The sequence below is a fragment of the Pan paniscus genome, chromosome 2, assembly GCF_029289425.2.
Source record: "Pan paniscus chromosome 2, NHGRI_mPanPan1-v2.0_pri, whole genome shotgun sequence".
Taxonomy (NCBI): domain Eukaryota; kingdom Metazoa; phylum Chordata; class Mammalia; order Primates; family Hominidae; genus Pan; species Pan paniscus.
This window is the reverse complement of record NC_085926.1, coordinates 10,034,169-10,051,914: the sequence shown is the minus strand read 5'-3', so window position 1 is coordinate 10,051,914 and position 17,746 is coordinate 10,034,169. Positions and strand designations below refer to the sequence as shown.

General features: G+C 39.6%; 1 protein-coding gene and 1 non-coding gene across 18 annotated transcripts in view; both read right to left on the bottom strand.

Moving 5' to 3' along the window:
* FANCD2 (FA complementation group D2) overlaps positions 1-17,746 on the bottom strand; it is a 104,905-nt gene that overhangs the window by 44,735 nt on the left and 42,424 nt on the right. For 16 of the 17 annotated variants that reach the window (XM_055110941.3, XM_055110943.3, XM_055110942.3 and 13 more), the window contains 11 exons: positions 15,829-15,907; positions 15,339-15,463; positions 13,480-13,567; positions 12,526-12,630; positions 12,039-12,139; positions 11,589-11,697; positions 11,317-11,352; positions 8,431-8,574; positions 7,103-7,237; positions 5,648-5,779; positions 2,964-3,074 (listed from right to left, as the gene is read on the bottom strand). In XM_055110941.3, coding sequence (XP_054966916.1) covers positions 2,964-3,074; positions 5,648-5,779; positions 7,103-7,237; positions 8,431-8,574; positions 11,317-11,352; positions 11,589-11,697; positions 12,039-12,139; positions 12,526-12,630; positions 13,480-13,567; positions 15,339-15,463; positions 15,829-15,907 — 1,165 coding nt within the window. Of the gene's footprint in view, positions 1-2,963; positions 3,075-5,647; positions 5,780-7,102; positions 7,238-8,430; positions 8,575-11,316; positions 11,353-11,588; positions 11,698-12,038; positions 12,140-12,525; positions 12,631-13,479; positions 13,568-15,338; positions 15,464-15,828; positions 15,908-17,746 lie in introns of those variants that run through there. The other variant, XR_010111396.1, reaches the window with a different exon arrangement.
* Positions 17,517-17,620, bottom strand: LOC112439382 (U6 spliceosomal RNA). The gene has a single exon (XR_003027678.1). It is a non-coding gene; the product is annotated as a U6 spliceosomal RNA (small nuclear RNA).

Below are 17,746 nucleotides of genomic sequence, written 5' to 3'. Positions count from 1 at the left end.
CTCAGAAGCTTATAAAGTGATTGCCCCTGTGGGAGACAAACCAGGTGCCTACAGAACTGAGAAGTGAGAGTTATTTTTCACTGAATACTCTTCTATATGTTTTGAATTTTGTATGACACATGTATATTGCCTAGTCCAAAAGTTTTTTTTTAATTAAAAAAAATGTGCTGACTGGGGATCCAAGAAAGGGGGGGAAAAAAAGATAAAAAATATGATGGTTGTGGCCGGGTGTGGTGGCTCAGGCCTGTAATCCCAGCACTTTGGGAGGCCGAGGCTGGCGGATCATGAGGTCAGGAGATCGAGACCATCCTGGCTAACACGGTGAAACCCCGTCTCTACTAAAAATACAAAAAATTAGCCGGGCGTGGTGGTGGGCGCCTGTAGTCCCAGCTACTTGGGAGGCTGAAGCAGGAGAATGGTGTGAAACCGGGAGGCGGAGTTTGCAGGGAGCCGAGATTGCGCCACTGCACTCCAGCCTGGGTGACAGTGCGAGACTCCATCTCAAAAAAAAAAAATATATATATATATATGTGTAAATATATGTATATATATGTATATATGTGTATATATGTATATATGTATATATGTGTATATATGTGTGTGTGTATATATACATATGTATATATGTGTATATATACATATGTATATATGTGTATATATACATATGTATATATGTGTATATATACATATGTATATATGTGTATATATACATATGTATATATGTGTATATATACATATGTATATATGTGTATATATACATATGTATATATGTGTATATATACATATGTATATATGTGTATATATACATATGTATATATGTGTATATATACATATGTATATATGTGTATATATACATATGTATATATGTGTATATATACATATGTATATATGTGTATATATGTGTATATATACATATGTATATATGTGTACATATGTATATATATACATATATGTGTATATATACATATGTATATATGTATATATATACATATGTATATATGTGTATATATACATATGTATATATGTGTATATATGTGTATATATACATATGTATATATGTGTATATATGTGTATATATACATATGTACATATGTGTATATATACATATGTATATATATATATGCTGGTTGTTCAAAGTCACAGTCCAGTATGAATTACTGCCATAAGGTAGCACTAAAGATACAAACGAGTTACAAGTTATGATTCCAATCTAATCTCTTCGTTTTATTTATTTATTTATTTATTTTGAGATAGAGTCTCACTCTGTTGCCCTGGCTGGAGTGCAGTGGCACAAACATGGCTCACTGTAGCCTCAACTTCCTGGGCTCAATGGATCCTCCCACCTCCGCCTCCTGAGTAGCTAGGATTACAGGTGTGTGCCACCACACCTGGCTAATTTTTCTATGTTTTTGTAGAGATGGGGTTTCACCATAGGGCCCAGGCTGGTCTCAAACTCCAGGGCACATGTGATTCGCCTGCCTTGGCCTCCCAAAGTGCTGGGATTACAGCCTGGCTTTTTCAGTGAATGGCGTCCACAAACCAAAAGCAAGCCCACGTGAAGTTCACATTAGATGGAGATGTTTCTTAGAAAACAAGGCAATTCTGTGTCCCCACTGCACTCAGAAACTGAACAGTTACATGGTTAGCTGATCACAGACCCATCTCTACCCTAATAGACAAAGCTTTTTGCGGGCAGAGGATCTAATATACCAGTGCCTGGCACAGAATAGGCAATTAATGTTTGTGGTAAGAAAAAAAAAATGCTAGTACTATGGCTATGTACTCCATTTCCACTACTACACACTAGGAAATCTATCATTTGCTTGTTTTTTTTTTTTCTAGCAAATTTCAAGAGGTTTAAAATTAATACAAAATACTGAGAATACAAAAAAAAATTTTTTAATTTTATTCTATTTTTTTTTTTTATTATACTGTAAGTTTTAGGGTACATGTGCACAATGTGCAGGTTAGTTACATATGTATACATGTGCCATGCTGGTGTGCTGCACCCACTAACTCGTCATCTAGCATTAGGTGTATCTCCCACTGCTATCCCTCCCGCCTCCCCCCACCCCACAAAGTCCCCAGAGTGTAATGTTCCCCTTTCTGCGTCCATGTGTTCTCATTGTTCAATTCCCACCTATGACTGAGAACATGTGGTGTGCGGTTTTTTGTTCTTGCGATAGTTTACTGAGAATGATGATTTCCAATTTCATCCATGTCCCTACAAAGGACATGAACTCATCATTTTTTATGGCTGCATAGTATTCCATGGTGTATATGTGCCACATTTTCTTAATCCAGTCTATCATTGTTGGACATCTGGGTTGGTTCCAAGTCTTTGCTATTGTGAATAGTGCCGCAATAAACATATGTGTGCATGTGTCTTTATAGCAGCATGATTTATAGTCCTTTGGGTATATACCCAGTAATGGGATGGCTGGGTCAAATGGTATTTCTAGTTCTAGATCCCTGAGGAATCGCCACACTGACTTCCACAATGGTTGAACTAGTTTACAGTCCCACCAAGTGTAAAAGTGTTCCTATTTCTCCACATCCCCTCCAGCACCTGTTGTTTCCTGACTTTTTAATGATTGCCATTCTAACTGGTGTGAGATGGTATCTCATTGTGGTTTTGATTTGCATTTCTCTGATGGCCAGTGATGATGAGCACTTTTTCATGTGTTTTTTGGCTGTATAAATGTCTTCTTTTGAGAAGTGTCTGTTCATGTCCTTTGCCCACTTTTTGATGGAGAATACAAAAATTAGCTGGGTATGGTGGCACGTGCCTATAGTCCCAGCTACTTGGGAGGCTGAGGCAGGAGAATCGCTTGAACCCAGGAGGCAGAGGTTGCAATGAGCTGAGATCGTGCCAACTGCACTCCAGTCTAGGAGACAGAGCTAGACTCTGTCTCAGAAAAAAAAAAAAAAAAAAGAATCTTTCCGAACATATTGCCTCTTACCTGGATGTGGCTGCTGGCTTCATTCTGTTTGCTAAATGCCAGTGTGCTGAGAACATAGAAGAGTTTTCGTATTTGCTGAGGGGATATGTTATCCAGATAATCTAAAATGCCCTGTGGAAAAAATGATGCCAACAATGAGGCTAGCAGCTAACATTTTTCCCTTAAAATTCAAAAAATTAAAATCCCTGTAAAAGAGACACACATAGATAGCCAGGTATCTAAAACTTTTTAGCTCCCTTAAAAGCTCAAAGCTCAAGTTCTAAAAGCTATGCTCAGATCCCAAAGGTTTGATAGACTGGATATAAACTGAGAAAATTCTTACAACTTTCTAAATCTCTTATTATCAGAGACTAGGAACTAACTATCAGGAAACATAAAGTTTTCTTTATCCTCTTCACTCTGAACCACAATCCTGGGCTTTAATCATCTACTGCTTAGTCATTCTAATGCACCTCCCAGTTCTCGGTATTCTCTACCTCCACCTTTCCCCTTTTTTCAATGAAAACAATATTCTACCAAAAGTTATGTCTTTACCCTATTCCTTGCCATATCATCCCTTCCCAGCTTCTACTCAATGAATTATTTCTCCTTTCTCTACAGATCTGGAAGGAGTCACAAGGAAACTATTTACTTTGTGACCTTGGGAAATGCCTCAGCTTTTCTCATCTATAACATGGTGATAATAATAGCTATACTACCTTTCATGGTTTGTCTGAGGAAAAAGTAATAAAACAGCTTTGTAAACTTTTAATTAATTTTTAAAAATCTCCATTTCTTCCTCTCTATTGAATCCTTTCTGTCAGCCTACAAGCAATGTCAAACCTCCTCATCTAAAAAATATCTCCCTCACAACCAGCTTCTTTCTCAAGCTACTTTTTTTATTCTCTCCTCCTTGATGCTTCTCGACATTGACTCTATTCCCCAAGTCTTCAAGTTACTGCTCTCTGGCTTCCACCCTTATAATTCAATTAACACTGTTCTCTCAGAGGTTACCAGAGGTATCCAAATTGCCAAAGTCAATAGCCTCTGCTCCATCTTCAACCTCTACAGTGTCCAACACTGGAGATAAATCCCTCACTCTTTTTTTTGACAGAGTTTCCCTCTTCTCGCCTAGGCTGGAGTGTGATGGCATGATCTCAGCTCACTACAACCTCCACCTCCCGGGTTCAAGTGATTCTCCTGCCTCAGCCTCCCGAGTAGCTGGGATTACAGGCAGGCACCACAATGCCCAGGTCATTTTTGTATTTTTAGTAGAGGAGGGCTTTCTCCATGTTGGTCAGGCTGATTCGAACTCCCAACCTCAGGTGATCCGTCCGCCTTGGCCTCCCAAAGTGCTGGGATTACAAGCATGAGTCACTGTGCCCGGCCAATCCCTCACTCTTGAAACTCATTCCTGGGCTTTTGCTACCTGACATCCTTTAAGCTCACATTATTAATCTTCCAGGTTTCTCATTTTCCTTCTGTGGACATTTGCTTTCATCTGCCACTTAAACTTTAACCTTCTCAAAATGTCTGTGCTCTTCTAAGCCTTTTTTTTTTTTTTTTTTTTTTTGAGACAGAGTCTTGCTCTGTCACCCAGACTGGAGTGCAGTCTTGGCTCACTTGGATAACACATCTTGGCTCACTGCAAGCTCCGCCTCCTGGGTTCACGCCATTCTCCTGCCTCAGCCTCCTGAGTAGCTGGGACTACAGGTGACCGCCACGATGCCCAGCTAACTTTTGTATTTTTAGTAGAGACGGGGTTTCACCGTGTTAGGCAGGATGGTCTTGATCTCCTGACCTCGTGATTTGCCCGCCTTGGCCTCCCAAAGTGCTGGGATTACAAGCATGAGCCACTGCACCCAGACCGCCACATATTCTTAACAGTCACCAAGTCATGTTAATTCTAACACCAAATTGTCTCTTAAGCCATCATTTCTTCTATATTCCCGTGACCAAAATCTGGCCCTTACTCTCACTCCCTTAGACCATTTCAGCGGTCTCCAATCCACCCATCATATAGCCTACTGAGTTATCTCTCAATGCTGAGTAGATTAGGTCAACTGTATGTAAAAACTAGTAATAGCTCCTTATTGTCTAGAAAATAAAATTGAAACTCTTTAGCATGTTATTTGAGACTCTTTGCAACATGGGCCTGTCCTATGTCTTACCAGCCTTGCCTCCAATCATTCCTCTCCATATATATCCTATTCTCCAGTCATGCTTGTTTGCTTCTCATTCCTCAGTCACACCACTGACTTGGGCACCAGTTTGCTTCTGCTCAAACTCTTCTCTGCCTAGAATGCACTTCCCATACTTTCTCTTGTCAGTCATTCCCATCCTTCAGCAATCACTCACATTGCCTCTTTGAAGAATTCTCCAGCTTCCCAGGCTAAATTTAATTATTCTTGCTCTGTTATATCTATAGTACTTTACCAGAGAATTCACCATGTTGTATTTATAGTGACTTGCTTATGTATCTTAGTCTTTAACATCAAAGGTAAGGGCCTACTTTACATTCACAGCACCCAGAATAGAGATTAGCCTGTAGGTTAGGTATAAAGAAGTGTTTGCTGAATGAATTAACACATAGATAGAATAGTCACTTTTTATTTATATTACTTGCCCATCATCTCACCTCCTTCCCACCACCTCCCACCAATTATAGTATTCAATATCTAAAGTACAAGAAGCCAATAAGATACCTTTACAAAGACAGCATTCATCATCATAGCAGATGGGTTTAACACTACCAACTCTAGGAGGACATCTAAGGCGGTATCAACTTCAGCTTCATTCCCACTGCAGATATGGGTCACTAAGGCACCAACCACTTCCTATACAGGGGAGAGTCAACAGGACAGTGTAAAACAAAATATGGATGGCCATTCTAAAGGGATTCACCCCCAAGGCCTCTCCAATCTCTTCTTTGTTAAAATCACAATCAACCCAATCCCATCACCTATTATCTAATTTTCATTAATGCTGGCTTCAGGAGATTTAGGAATGTGCCAGTATAACTTGACCATCCCGTCTTGACCTATTTCCCATATTTTATCAGTGAGCTCTACCTAAGCCCTCCTGATTTTGCTCCCTGGCATAGTTTTCCTCTTTCTTTTTCCCATATGGGTTAAATTTTACCCTTTAAGTTGAGGTTGTACAAGATCAGTTGAAATTTCTCAAAAAGATGGCACTCAAGGAGCTAAAAGCTTTAAAGGTTTTCTCTATATAGTACAGGCTAGATTTGCATGTTTCCAAGCAAACATGGATCATGACAGTGTCTCTAAGACATTAAGAGGGTTCAAAAATGTCTTAGATGCCATTCTCCCTTTATACTGTCACTCCACCATAGTCATAACAGAATTACATTTTCAACTGCAACAGCTACCTCATGTCAGCTGCAACTATTGCTCTACTTTAAATGTTTAAAATTTTTTTACAAATCTTCATTTTAAAAGTTCCATTCAAATGCGTTTTAACATTGTTAATGATAGGAAGAATATATGTAAAAATACAAAATAAGACACTGTTCTTTACTTGCTTTCATAAACATTTTCCACAAATACAGTCCTCCCTCTCTGGATATATGCTATTAAAATGTGTCTCGGCCAGGCACGGTGGCTCATGCCTGTAATCCCAGCACTTTGGGAGGCTGAGGCAGGCGGATCACCTGAGGTCAGGAGTTCGAGACCAGCCTGGCCAACATGGTGAAACCCTGTCTCTACTAAAAATACAAAAAATTAACCGGGCGTGGTGGTGTGTGCCTGTAATCACAGCTACTTAGGAAGCTGAGACAGAAGAATCGCTTGAACCCAGGAGGTGAAGGGTTGCAGTGAGCTGAGATAGCACCACTGCACTCTAGCCTGGGCATGAAGAGCAAAACCTCGTCTCAAAACAAAACAAAAAAAAGTGTCTCATGTTTTGAAATGGACTAGATCTGGATCTTAATTCCAGACAGAGAATTTTAGAGCTCAGAACACAGAGTTAGATCCACCAGTCAAGTCTCTTCCTTTCATCAAGGCTGGGACTAGAATTGAGCTTTCTTGAGACCCAGTTCAGAGTTCCTTCCCTTTCAGTGAGTTCCAACCAACAAGAAATAAACATCAGATTATTTTCCCTTTCTGTGTTCCCTCCTTGCCAAAATAAATGTTTCAACATACCTGCTGGCAGTACGTGTCAAAAAACTTAAATGCATATTTGTATAGGAGACTGCCAAATGAAATTATACTCTGGTCCAGAGAGTGAAGCAAACTCTGAGCCAGCGACAGAATGGATGAACACATATCCTTAAGAACCTTGAGTGGGGAAGAGTAGAGAGAGAAAAGAAGCTGTAGGAAACAGTTGGTACACAACCTAAGAGTTGCTTATCCTTTTGGAATGTCAGACTTCTCCTCCCTAGCTCTCATTTTAACTTAGGAAATCTTAATCTTTGTTTTACATAAAAATAATCCTTCATCATTCTGAGATTACTCTCAGCATCAATGAGATTCCACGTTTGGATAATAATTGACTTTTAAGCTCAAAGAAGTTAAATTACAAGCCTAATAGAACATTCCTATCTGCTCAATTTGGGATTGGAGGCCAGATGTTCTAAATCCCAGTTTCCCCATGCAATCACACTACCCCCAGGGATGTTCCACCTTGGTTATAATTTGAAGTAGGTCTATAAGGTTCAATGCTAACTAAGCTGATTTTTTTAAAAGAAGATCAAGAAGAGAAGTGATCATAACCTACCAATAATTCAATGTACACAGACATTAATGGACCCAGACTAAATAACCAGTTAATAAACATAGCTTCCTTATTGATACCACAATTTTTAAAAATCTTATATTTAGTACTAAGCTGGGTATAATGCTTTATTGGGGAAAATGCAATGAAAAATTACATATGGTTTCTGCATCTAGAAAATTACAGCCCAAAACATATATAATTGGCAGAAATAAACACAGAAAGAACTGCAAGATAAAATAATACAACCGTTAAATCTATTCCTAAATATAAAATTTAAGACCCAGCGAGGTATTCTCATTAGCTCCTAACCCAAAACCCAAACCACTGGCCCATCCAGTTTTCTAAGTTCTATACTGCTAATATCCTGAACGTTCAGCTGGCAAAACACTATTCCTAGCTTATAAAATTCCACTTTGAATAATTTACATTTCTAGAGGAATTATCACCTAAAGTCCACAGTTTTGAATGGCTAAAGAGTGATAGTTCAAATAGGTACATATTTACATTTCTACTAGTTTCTACAGGCTGGTCCTATTCCCCTCAAGGTTTTTATAAGCTACTTAAATAGGATACGGAAGGCCAGCTTGTCAAAGTTGCAAACTGCATTGAGATAGGCAATTAAAATGATTAATGCAAAAATAAAATTCAAAAATCTCAATGGGTTTGAACAATGGACTGAAATAAGATGAAATTTTACATGGGAGCTGTGAAGCTTTCTGTTTTAGATTAAAAATCAATAGTCTCTGACACTTACTAAGTAATGAACAGAGAATGTACTCTGGAGCAGCTGTTCTTGAATGCAGCCTGATCGAATCTTATTTCTTAGCACCCTTTCAATATACTTCTTTGTCTGAGTATTGGTGCTATAGATGATGAAAAGCATCACCAGGTCAAACACCTATTGTCAATAAATATGCAACAATAGAAAAACAGTTAACAAATCAGTACATTTGCTACAATGAAACAGCAGCTTTTCCTCTAATTAAAACACAGAATGGATAATGCTCATTTGTTCCACACACTCCCCTGGGAGTATCTACACTTTTCACAAAACTCAGAAGTATTTTTCAGATAAATAAAGTGCCACAACTGTTAACCATTGATACCCTTTAAGAATACAGAGCAGGCCAGGCACAGTGGCTCACGTCTGTAATCCCAGCACTTTGGGAGGCCAAGGCGGGCAGATCACAAGGTCAGGAGATCGAGACCATCCTGACTAACACGGTGAAACCCCGTCTCTACTAAAAATACAAAAAATTAGCCGGGTGTGGCAGCGTGCACCTATAGTCCCAGCTGCTGGGGAGGCTGAGGCAGGAGAATGGCGTGAACCCGGGAGGCAGAGCTTACAGTGAGCCGAGATCGCGCCACTGCACTCCAGCCTGGGTGAGAGAGCGAGATTCCATTCTCAAAAAAAAAAAAAAAAAAATACAGAGCAATATGCATGAAAGTGATATTACTACAGAAGTAACTCTGAACATCTTGACATGTATTAAAAGAAAGATTCAATCACTTGCCAACTCCAGTGTGTATTTGTTGCCAACTACAGTATGTATTTTCACTATTACTAGGAAAATTACTAGGCCAGGCACGGTGGCTCACGCCTGTAATCCCAGCACTTTGGGAGGCCGAGATGGGTGGATTACGAGGTCAGGAGTTCAAGACCAGCCTGGCCAAGATGCTGAAACCCCGTCTCTACTAAAAATACACAAATTAGCCAGGCAAAGTAGCACACACCTGTAATCCCAGGTACTTGGGAAGCTGAGACAGGAGAATCGCTAGAACCCGGGTGACAGAGGTTGCAGTGAGCCGAGATCGAGCCACTGCACTCGAGCCTAGGTGACAGAGCAAGACTTTGTCTCAAAAAAAAAAAAAAAAAAGGAAAATTACTTTGTGAAAAGTTGGAAAGACTATAAATGCCCATCAATACATCAATACAGGAAAGGTTCAATAAATTATGATGGAGTAATTTTAATTTTTGGAATATTACACAGTCATCAGAAAGAATAAGCCATGCTAGGCGTTGTGGCTCACGCCTGTAATCCCAGCACTTTGGGAGGCCGAGGCGGGCAGATCATGAGGTCAGGAGATTGAGACCATCCTGGCTAACATGATGAAGCCCCATCTCCACTAAAAATACAAAAAATTAGCCAGGCGTGGTGGCGGGTGCCTGTAGTCCCAGCTACTTGGGAGGCTGAAGCGGGAGAATGGCGTGAACCCAGGAGGCGGAGCTTGCAGTGAGCCGAGATCACGCCACTGCAGTCCAGCCTAGGTGACAGAGTAAGAACCCGTCTCAAAAAAAAAAAAAAGAAAAAAGAAAAAGAAAAACAAAACAAAACAAAAAAAGAGAAAACATTGGGAGTGTATTCAGGGCAACCTGAGTCTATGCTTCCAGGAAAAAAAAAAAAAAAAAAAAAACAGTTAAAAAGCCAAGCAGGACAAACAAGAAAAAACAAAAAAAATTTTACTACTTATCTTAACTGAATGCTCCACTTCTTAGGACACCAAAATTGAGTTATTAGACCAGAATACAGTCATTAAAGATAACAATGAAGACAATGCAGACCTTGAAATATTTATGACAGGAGAAAAAATGTTAAGAAAAAAAAAGTAAGAATACAAATTATATTTATACAATGATTACAAATATGTAAAAATAGGTATGCAGGCAGCCAAGGTGGTAAATTTATGTTTATCCAAAACCAAAAACAGTGTGTTGGAGTACTTTGATATTTTTCACCAGAAAAAATTCTGAATTTTCATTGCTTTATTCAGCATCATGAAAGCTTTTAAGATAGTCATCCCAAAATTGGATAACAAAACTAACAAAAATCCCACAAAACAGATTCCAACCAAAGAAAAATCTTTAAAGGCAACCAATCAGCACCTAAGGAACTCAATCATCTGGCTTTTTATCTTTTGAGATGGAGTCTTGCACTGTCGCCCAGGGTGGAGTGCAGTGGCGTGTGCCACCAGGCCAGGCTAATTTTTTTTGTATTTTTAGTAGAGACGGGGTTTCGCTACATTGGCCAGGCTGGTCTCAAACTCCTGACCTCAGATGATCCGCCTGCCTCAGCCTCCCAAAGTGCTGGGATTATAGGCGTGAGCCACCGCGCCCGGCCAATCATCTGGCTTTTTGATGGAAGGTATTTCTAGAATTAATAGAGACATAAGATCCAGTACCACTGCCTTGACAGTGGACAGACTGATTTACTCTAGTCAGGTCTACGTGAGCAAAGTAAAGTAACACATGGAATGCCATTATCTTGACAGTGGTGCTGGGTGGAAGGAAGGGCAATTAGGCAGATATAGGGACCTGAGACTTAGGTGGTTATTTTCTTCATCTCATCAGTGGGGACCTGGCTTCTTTGACTGCACCTTGATGCGCTTGTTTACACTGTCAGTATTTCCCCTTGTGGATACTGTAGGCTTATTTTATAGCCAGAGTGAGTAGGGGCAGGCTATCTGGCCAGTCGCCACCTCAGATTATCTTCCCCAGACAGCTAATGTTTATTAGAGCAACTAGGGAAGAGAGAGAAGAGTGACTGGAGGGAGGAGAAAGAAAGAAAGTGGGAAGGCAAGCTAGCCAATGTCATTACTTTTAAGTCTGCAATACTGAAAATGCATAGTACATGAACATTACCTTGTGTTCAGACACTGAGGCAGTGTTTTCAATTGCCTGAAAAAACAGGAGAGAGTCACAAAAATATTATGACACATCAGCAAAACACATTACACCTTATTCAGCATGCCCTGTTATCTCATCTAAGAGCCAATGTGTCCATCTGGCAACCATCAGCTATCATTTCCACTTGAATGAGTTTTGAGATTTTTATTTCAATCTACCTCAGTTATACATCTGTCACTAATTGCCACTCATTTCCTCCTTGATAATCAAAGTTCCAAAGATCTCACCTTAATCCAGGCTTCTGAAATGGTTTTCTCATATCTAATAGCTGACTTTATTACATCAAAGAGGAGAATAATACAGCTCTGACCGCTGCTTTCTTGATTTCCTGAGGAACTACAAGTAGCAGAGAGGAAAAAAATTACTCTTCTACCTACCAGAAAAGAACTTACAAGATTGGAGTTCCTGCTTAGTAGCCATGTACCCTGGAGCAAATGACAACCTCATGTATAAGATGGCTAATAAACTTGCACTGTAGTCTGTCTGGGATTGATCTGAATGGCTAAGAAAATATATAAACACATACATACTCACATACATATATGTAATTTGAAAAACAATATAATACTAGATGTAAATGTCATAATAGTATCATTATTTGTAGTAGTATTAAGCTCTAACTCTGACAGTGGGATGTCAGAAAATTGTGACATCCTGTGTGAGGATGAGCTCTTTACCTTGCTCGTCCTTTACTTTTCAATTTTACTTGGGAAGCCTGTAACCGTGATGGCAAAACACAATGCTGCAGATCCAACTTCTCCCGAAGCTCAGAAATTACCTGCAGAAAGTAAATATTAGCTATGGTTTTCTGCTCATTCATAGTGGGTAGGCACAGTCCAGTCTCTCTACCGTGACAATCTCCTGAAAGACTGAGGAAGAAAAAAATTTAAATGTTCGACATTTTGAAAAATAGAGTTATGAGAATAGCCAATGCAATGTCATAGAACATCATACCCAAAATTTCAGAATTCTGTGAGGTACTACACAGGAAGAGTAAATGTAACTTATAGCAGCTTATATAGATCAATGAATCTGTTGAATAGCTCCATTCTCTCCTCTGAATGCTATCCGGATTAGTCAGTATTCTCAGTTAGTCTGGGGACAGAGAAGAGCAATTGGCACTTAAGTTGCTTTATCTAGGTGTGATGGGATATAAGAGCATACCTCAAGTGCATCCACGGCTGTTATGGAATGAAGAATGAACTTTATTATCACAGGTAAATCCTCCAATCTAATAGACGACAACTTATCCATCACCAACTGGCGAACCTAAAAATTAAAAGCACAAAAACGTAATAGGTTTTCATGTCACTACCTCAACTTTGTACTGAACTGTTAGGTAAAATTAGAAAAAAATCACTTCTCTTACTCCACCTTCCCACTTATAATTTAGGGAAAAACAAAATTTTAGATTTTTCCCCAAATTAGAATCTTTTAGTTGTTAATACCACAGCTTCATCAAAAATAGACGGGCAATAAATGTGAAACAGAGCTATTATCTTACATTTAGAGCCTAAATTCTCAACTGGCTACAGTAAGGCATAAAAAGTATTATTCCTATGGGAAGCAGGTATGATTCAGACAATATGGAAGATTTCCACTCAAAACTTACTGCTTAAAAACAGACCTGTGGGCCGGGCACAGTGGCTCAAGCCTGTAATCCCAGCACTTTGGGAGGCCGAGGGGGGTGGAAAACAAGGTCCGGAGTTCAAGACCAGCCTGGACAATATGGTGAAACCCCATCTCTACTAAAAATACAAAAATTAGCCAGGAGTGGTGGCAGGTGCCTGTAACCCCAGCTATTTGGGAGGCTGAGTCAGGGAACTGCTTGAACTTGGTAGGCAGAGGTTGCAGTGAGCGGAGATTGCACCACTGCACTCCAGCCTGGGTGACAGAGCAATACTCCGTCTCAAAAAAAAAAAACAGACCTGTGACTCTACCATAGAATAGCATCTGAAACTCATTGAGGGGAAAAAAAAAAAAAGAGAGAGATATCGAATGTGATTCACTATGGTTTCAAAATGAAATATTCATTACTCCCAAGGCAATGACTGACTGACACTTGTTCTGGGAGGTTGGAAAGCTGGCTCTGTTTCTGGAAGGCTGAGTCTTTTCTACCTTCAATAGGAAGTTTGGGTCAAGTCGGAGGCTTGAAAGGACATCCAGGATTGGGACAGTGAGTGAAGTATTCTCTATCAGTAGGTCACTGTGAATGGTAGAAAAAGAAAAAAGCTGTATAATGGTTTGAACAGAGCTGGGCAGACAATGACTTGAGAAAATCATTTATTAGAGTATGAAAATAAAGGACATACTTAGTTGCCATTAAGTTACCGTTTATAGTATGTTTCTTTAAAAATTGTTTTGACTGCAAAAAATAATACATGCTCATTATAAAAATTCAAATGATAAAAGTAGAAACAAGAAGTCTTCCATCACAATCCCCACTACCCAGAGAACACCATTATTTAGTTTGGTATGTATCCTTCCCCGCAAAAAGGAAAAAGAAAACCCAAAACATTTACAATGAAATGTGATAAGTATGAGAGACACATGTACGTGGTGCTACAGGAGCACAACATAGTGAGAAGGACAGTGATAGATTGTTTTTTTTTTGTTCGTTTGTTTTTTGAGACAGGGTCTTACTCTGATGCCCAGGCTTGAGTACAGTGGTGTCATCACAGCTCACTGTAGCTTCGACCTTCCACGCTCAATTGATCCTCCCATCTCAGCCTCCTGAGTAGCTAGAATTATAAGTGCGTACCACCACGCCCACCTAATTTTTGTATGTTTTTGAAAGACGGCTTTTCACCATGTTGTCCAGGCTGGTCTCAAACTCCTGGGCTCAAGTGACCCACCCACCTCGGCCGCCCAACATGCTGGGATTAAAGGCATGAGCCACTGCGCCCAACTGACGGTGACAGATGCTAAAAAAAAAAAAGACTATACAAAAGGAGATGAGCTGGCATCAGGCAGGTAAAGTGGAAGGCGTAGTGCTTTGCCCAGAAGGAGCATCCTGCCCAAAAGGATGAGGGCAAGAAATCATTGGATGTTTTGGAGGTAGCTTTGCAGACAACTATACAAAAGGAAGTATTACAAACTGAATTTTAAAAAAATACTTCTAGTACAATAAAAAGTTGCATTAAGATGGAAACTTTATTACCTAGGGATATTGTTCTCCCCTTCTTCAATACTTCCCTACCAATTACTATTTTTCAAATGAATGACAGTAAGCAATGGGTCTCCGCAAGGGGTCTGATGCAGGACTGTGCATTAGAATGAATCACCTAGGAACCCAAAGAAGGTAGATGTTTAATAGGCTTCACAAATGATTTTAATGTGCAGCCAGGGTTAAGGACCCCCTGAAGAACAAGTTAATGAAACTTAAGGGATCATGGTCAACTTCTCCACTGGCCAAATTTAGATACCTAATCCTAAGCCAGACTTCACGCTCATAACAGGTATACCATTTAAAAGAAAGTACATGGGGCCAGGCACGGTGGCTCATGCCTGTAATCCCAGCACTCTGGGAGGCCGAGGAGGGCGGATCACAAGGTCAGGAGACCGAGACCATCCTGGCTAACATGGTGAAACCCCGTCTCTACTAAAAATACCAAAAAAATTAGTCGGGCATGGTAGCAGGTGCCTCTAGTCCCAGCTACTTGGGAGGCTGAGGCAGGAGAATGGGGTGAACCCAGGAGGTGGAGGTTGCAGTGAGCTGAGATCGCACCACTGCACTCCAGCCTGGGCGACAGAGCAAGACTGTCTCAGAAAAAAAAAAAAAAAAGAAAGTATGTGGATCTATTCAAATATATACCTTTTTTTTTTTTTTTAAGTCAAATCCCATACCCTACTCATGAAGGGGGGTATCATCCTCTTTTTAGATATAAGAGACCATATTACTACTGCTCTTTGCATACTGCAGTGATAGAACCCCCAGAGCTGAGCCTCACTTAGATGATGACAGAGTGTTTATCCACCTGAGTTCTTTCCCCACATCAGCGTGCTGGGAATCCCCTAGGATCTCAGGTAGGCTGGTGATGATGTCATGCTGCAGGTTCTCTGGAGCAATACTGATCAGCTGCATGATCTTGGTGGTGAGGTCCTGCAGTAGAGGACACTATTAGAACTGCAGCACATTACCCAGAATAAAGAAAGACTACCTACGTGTGAAATGCAGAGCTGAAATTATTTGAGAAATAAACACAGTTATTTATCTCTGTACTTTGAAAAAGAATCTTCCCAAATATTTAATTTATTTAATAAATGATATCTACTCTTCATATTTAAACTTTTCTGAAATTTAAAGGGTGAAATATCTATGATTCTCAAGTTATGAAAATTGGAAAAAGCTAATGGATGGATGGAAAAGTATGAATTTTCTGTTTAGAAAGAGAAAAAAAAATACAACCTCCAAAAGATATGAGAAACATACTCTTTAAATTCAAGAGATAAAGTCCATAAGCCTACCTTGCCATCCACAACTCTGTCAAGCCATTTTAGTTGACTGACAATGAGTCGAGGTATGTTGATTTCATCACTGTTCTTGCTAAAATGTTAGGAAGAGAAAACAGGGAACTGAGCCTTTCTGGTCAAAATAACAGCAAGCATTAATACTGCACAAAATATTTTAGCCATTCCATTAACATTTACTGAACACCTACTATGCATTCGGCACTGCACTAGACACACAAGTGATACCCAAGATGCAGGAGATACATGCTTACGTATGTTAAGAAAAATGTCTAGAAGACATGCTAAATATGAACAGTGACTACATCCAGGGAGGGTTTAGAGAGAAGGGATGACAGGGCTAGACAGCATCTCTTAATAATAATTTTTAAAAAGACAATGTTAATAAATCTTAAAAACTGAATATGACAAATATTTTTAAAAGGTAAGACACTAATAACATCAACGCAGTAAGTGCTTAAAAAGGCAAGCATAAGTCAGGTGCGGTGGCTCATGCCTGTAATCCCAGCACTTTGGGAGGCCAAGGTGGGCAGATCACATGAGGCCAGGAGTTCAAGACCAGCCTGGCCAACACGGTGAAACCCCATCTCTACTAAAAATACAAAAATTAGCTGGGCACGGTGGTGGGTACCTGTAATCCCAGCTACTTGGGAGGCTGAGGCAGGAGAATCGCTTGAACCCAGGAGGCGGAGGTTGCAGTGAGTTGAGATCGTGCCACTGCACTCCAGCCTGGGTGACAGAGTCAAGACTCTGTCTCAAAAAAAGCAAGCATATATTGCTAAGGGAACATAGAAAGTCAAATTAGATTATATTTATAAAAGTACTAAAAATCATTTATAAATAAAGAAATGTTGGCTCAATTATCATTTTTCCAAATATGATAGTTTCCACCTTCCTTCGAGCCTCCTATATCTAAAGTTTTGGACCACTTCCATCTCCTTGACAGCATGGTCCTTGTTATTGCAGCCAATCTTAACTGAAAAAGACTAGCCAGGATGTAAAGCATCCAGCATGAGACATTTAGTTAAAACAAATTTGAAAAAATAAACCTTCAGTGGGTGCAGTGGCTCACTCCTGCAATCCCAGCACTTTGTGGGGCTGAGGCAGGCAGATCACCTGAGGTCAGGAGTTCGAGGCCAGCCTGGCCAACATGGTGAAACCTCATATCTACTAAAAATACCAAAAATTAGCCGGGTGTGGTGGCGCACACCTGTAATCCCAGCTACTCGGGGGGCTGAGGCAGGAGAATCACTTGAACCCAGGAGGCAGAGGTTGCAGTGAGCCAAGATCGCACCACTGTACTCTAGCCTGGGCAACAGAGTGAGATTCCGTCTCAAAATAAGTAAACCTTTAAACTTACTATTACTGTATCAGGACTCTGAAAAAATTTAAAAGGAGAACATAAAAATGACTATAATCCTGTCATTCCAGAAAGGTACACTATTAATATACATATGTGTATGTGTGTATCTTCTTTTTTAAACAAAATACTGAACTACTTATTGCAAAAACTGCAATTACTTTTGCACCAACCTAATATAAATGCTATGTGTAACCTGGGTTTGTTTTCTTCAAATAATGTATGATATTAACTAGTTCTTTTTACAATTATTAATGTGCACATAATATTTCTATTTTAACATCTCAATTATTTACATTTCTTTATTTTAAAGAGTAATCTTTTTCAATATACGGAACACTTCACAAATTTGGGTATCACCCTTGCAAAAGGGCCATGCTAATCTCTGTATTGTTCCAATTTTAGTATATGTGCTGCCAAAGCAAGCACTAAACTAATATTATTTCATTTTCATTCACAGTTATTATCTTAGGATAAATGAGGAGACATGACATTAGGATTAAAGGGTATGGAAAATCTAAGGTTTTTGACACATACAATCTATTGCTCTTCCGA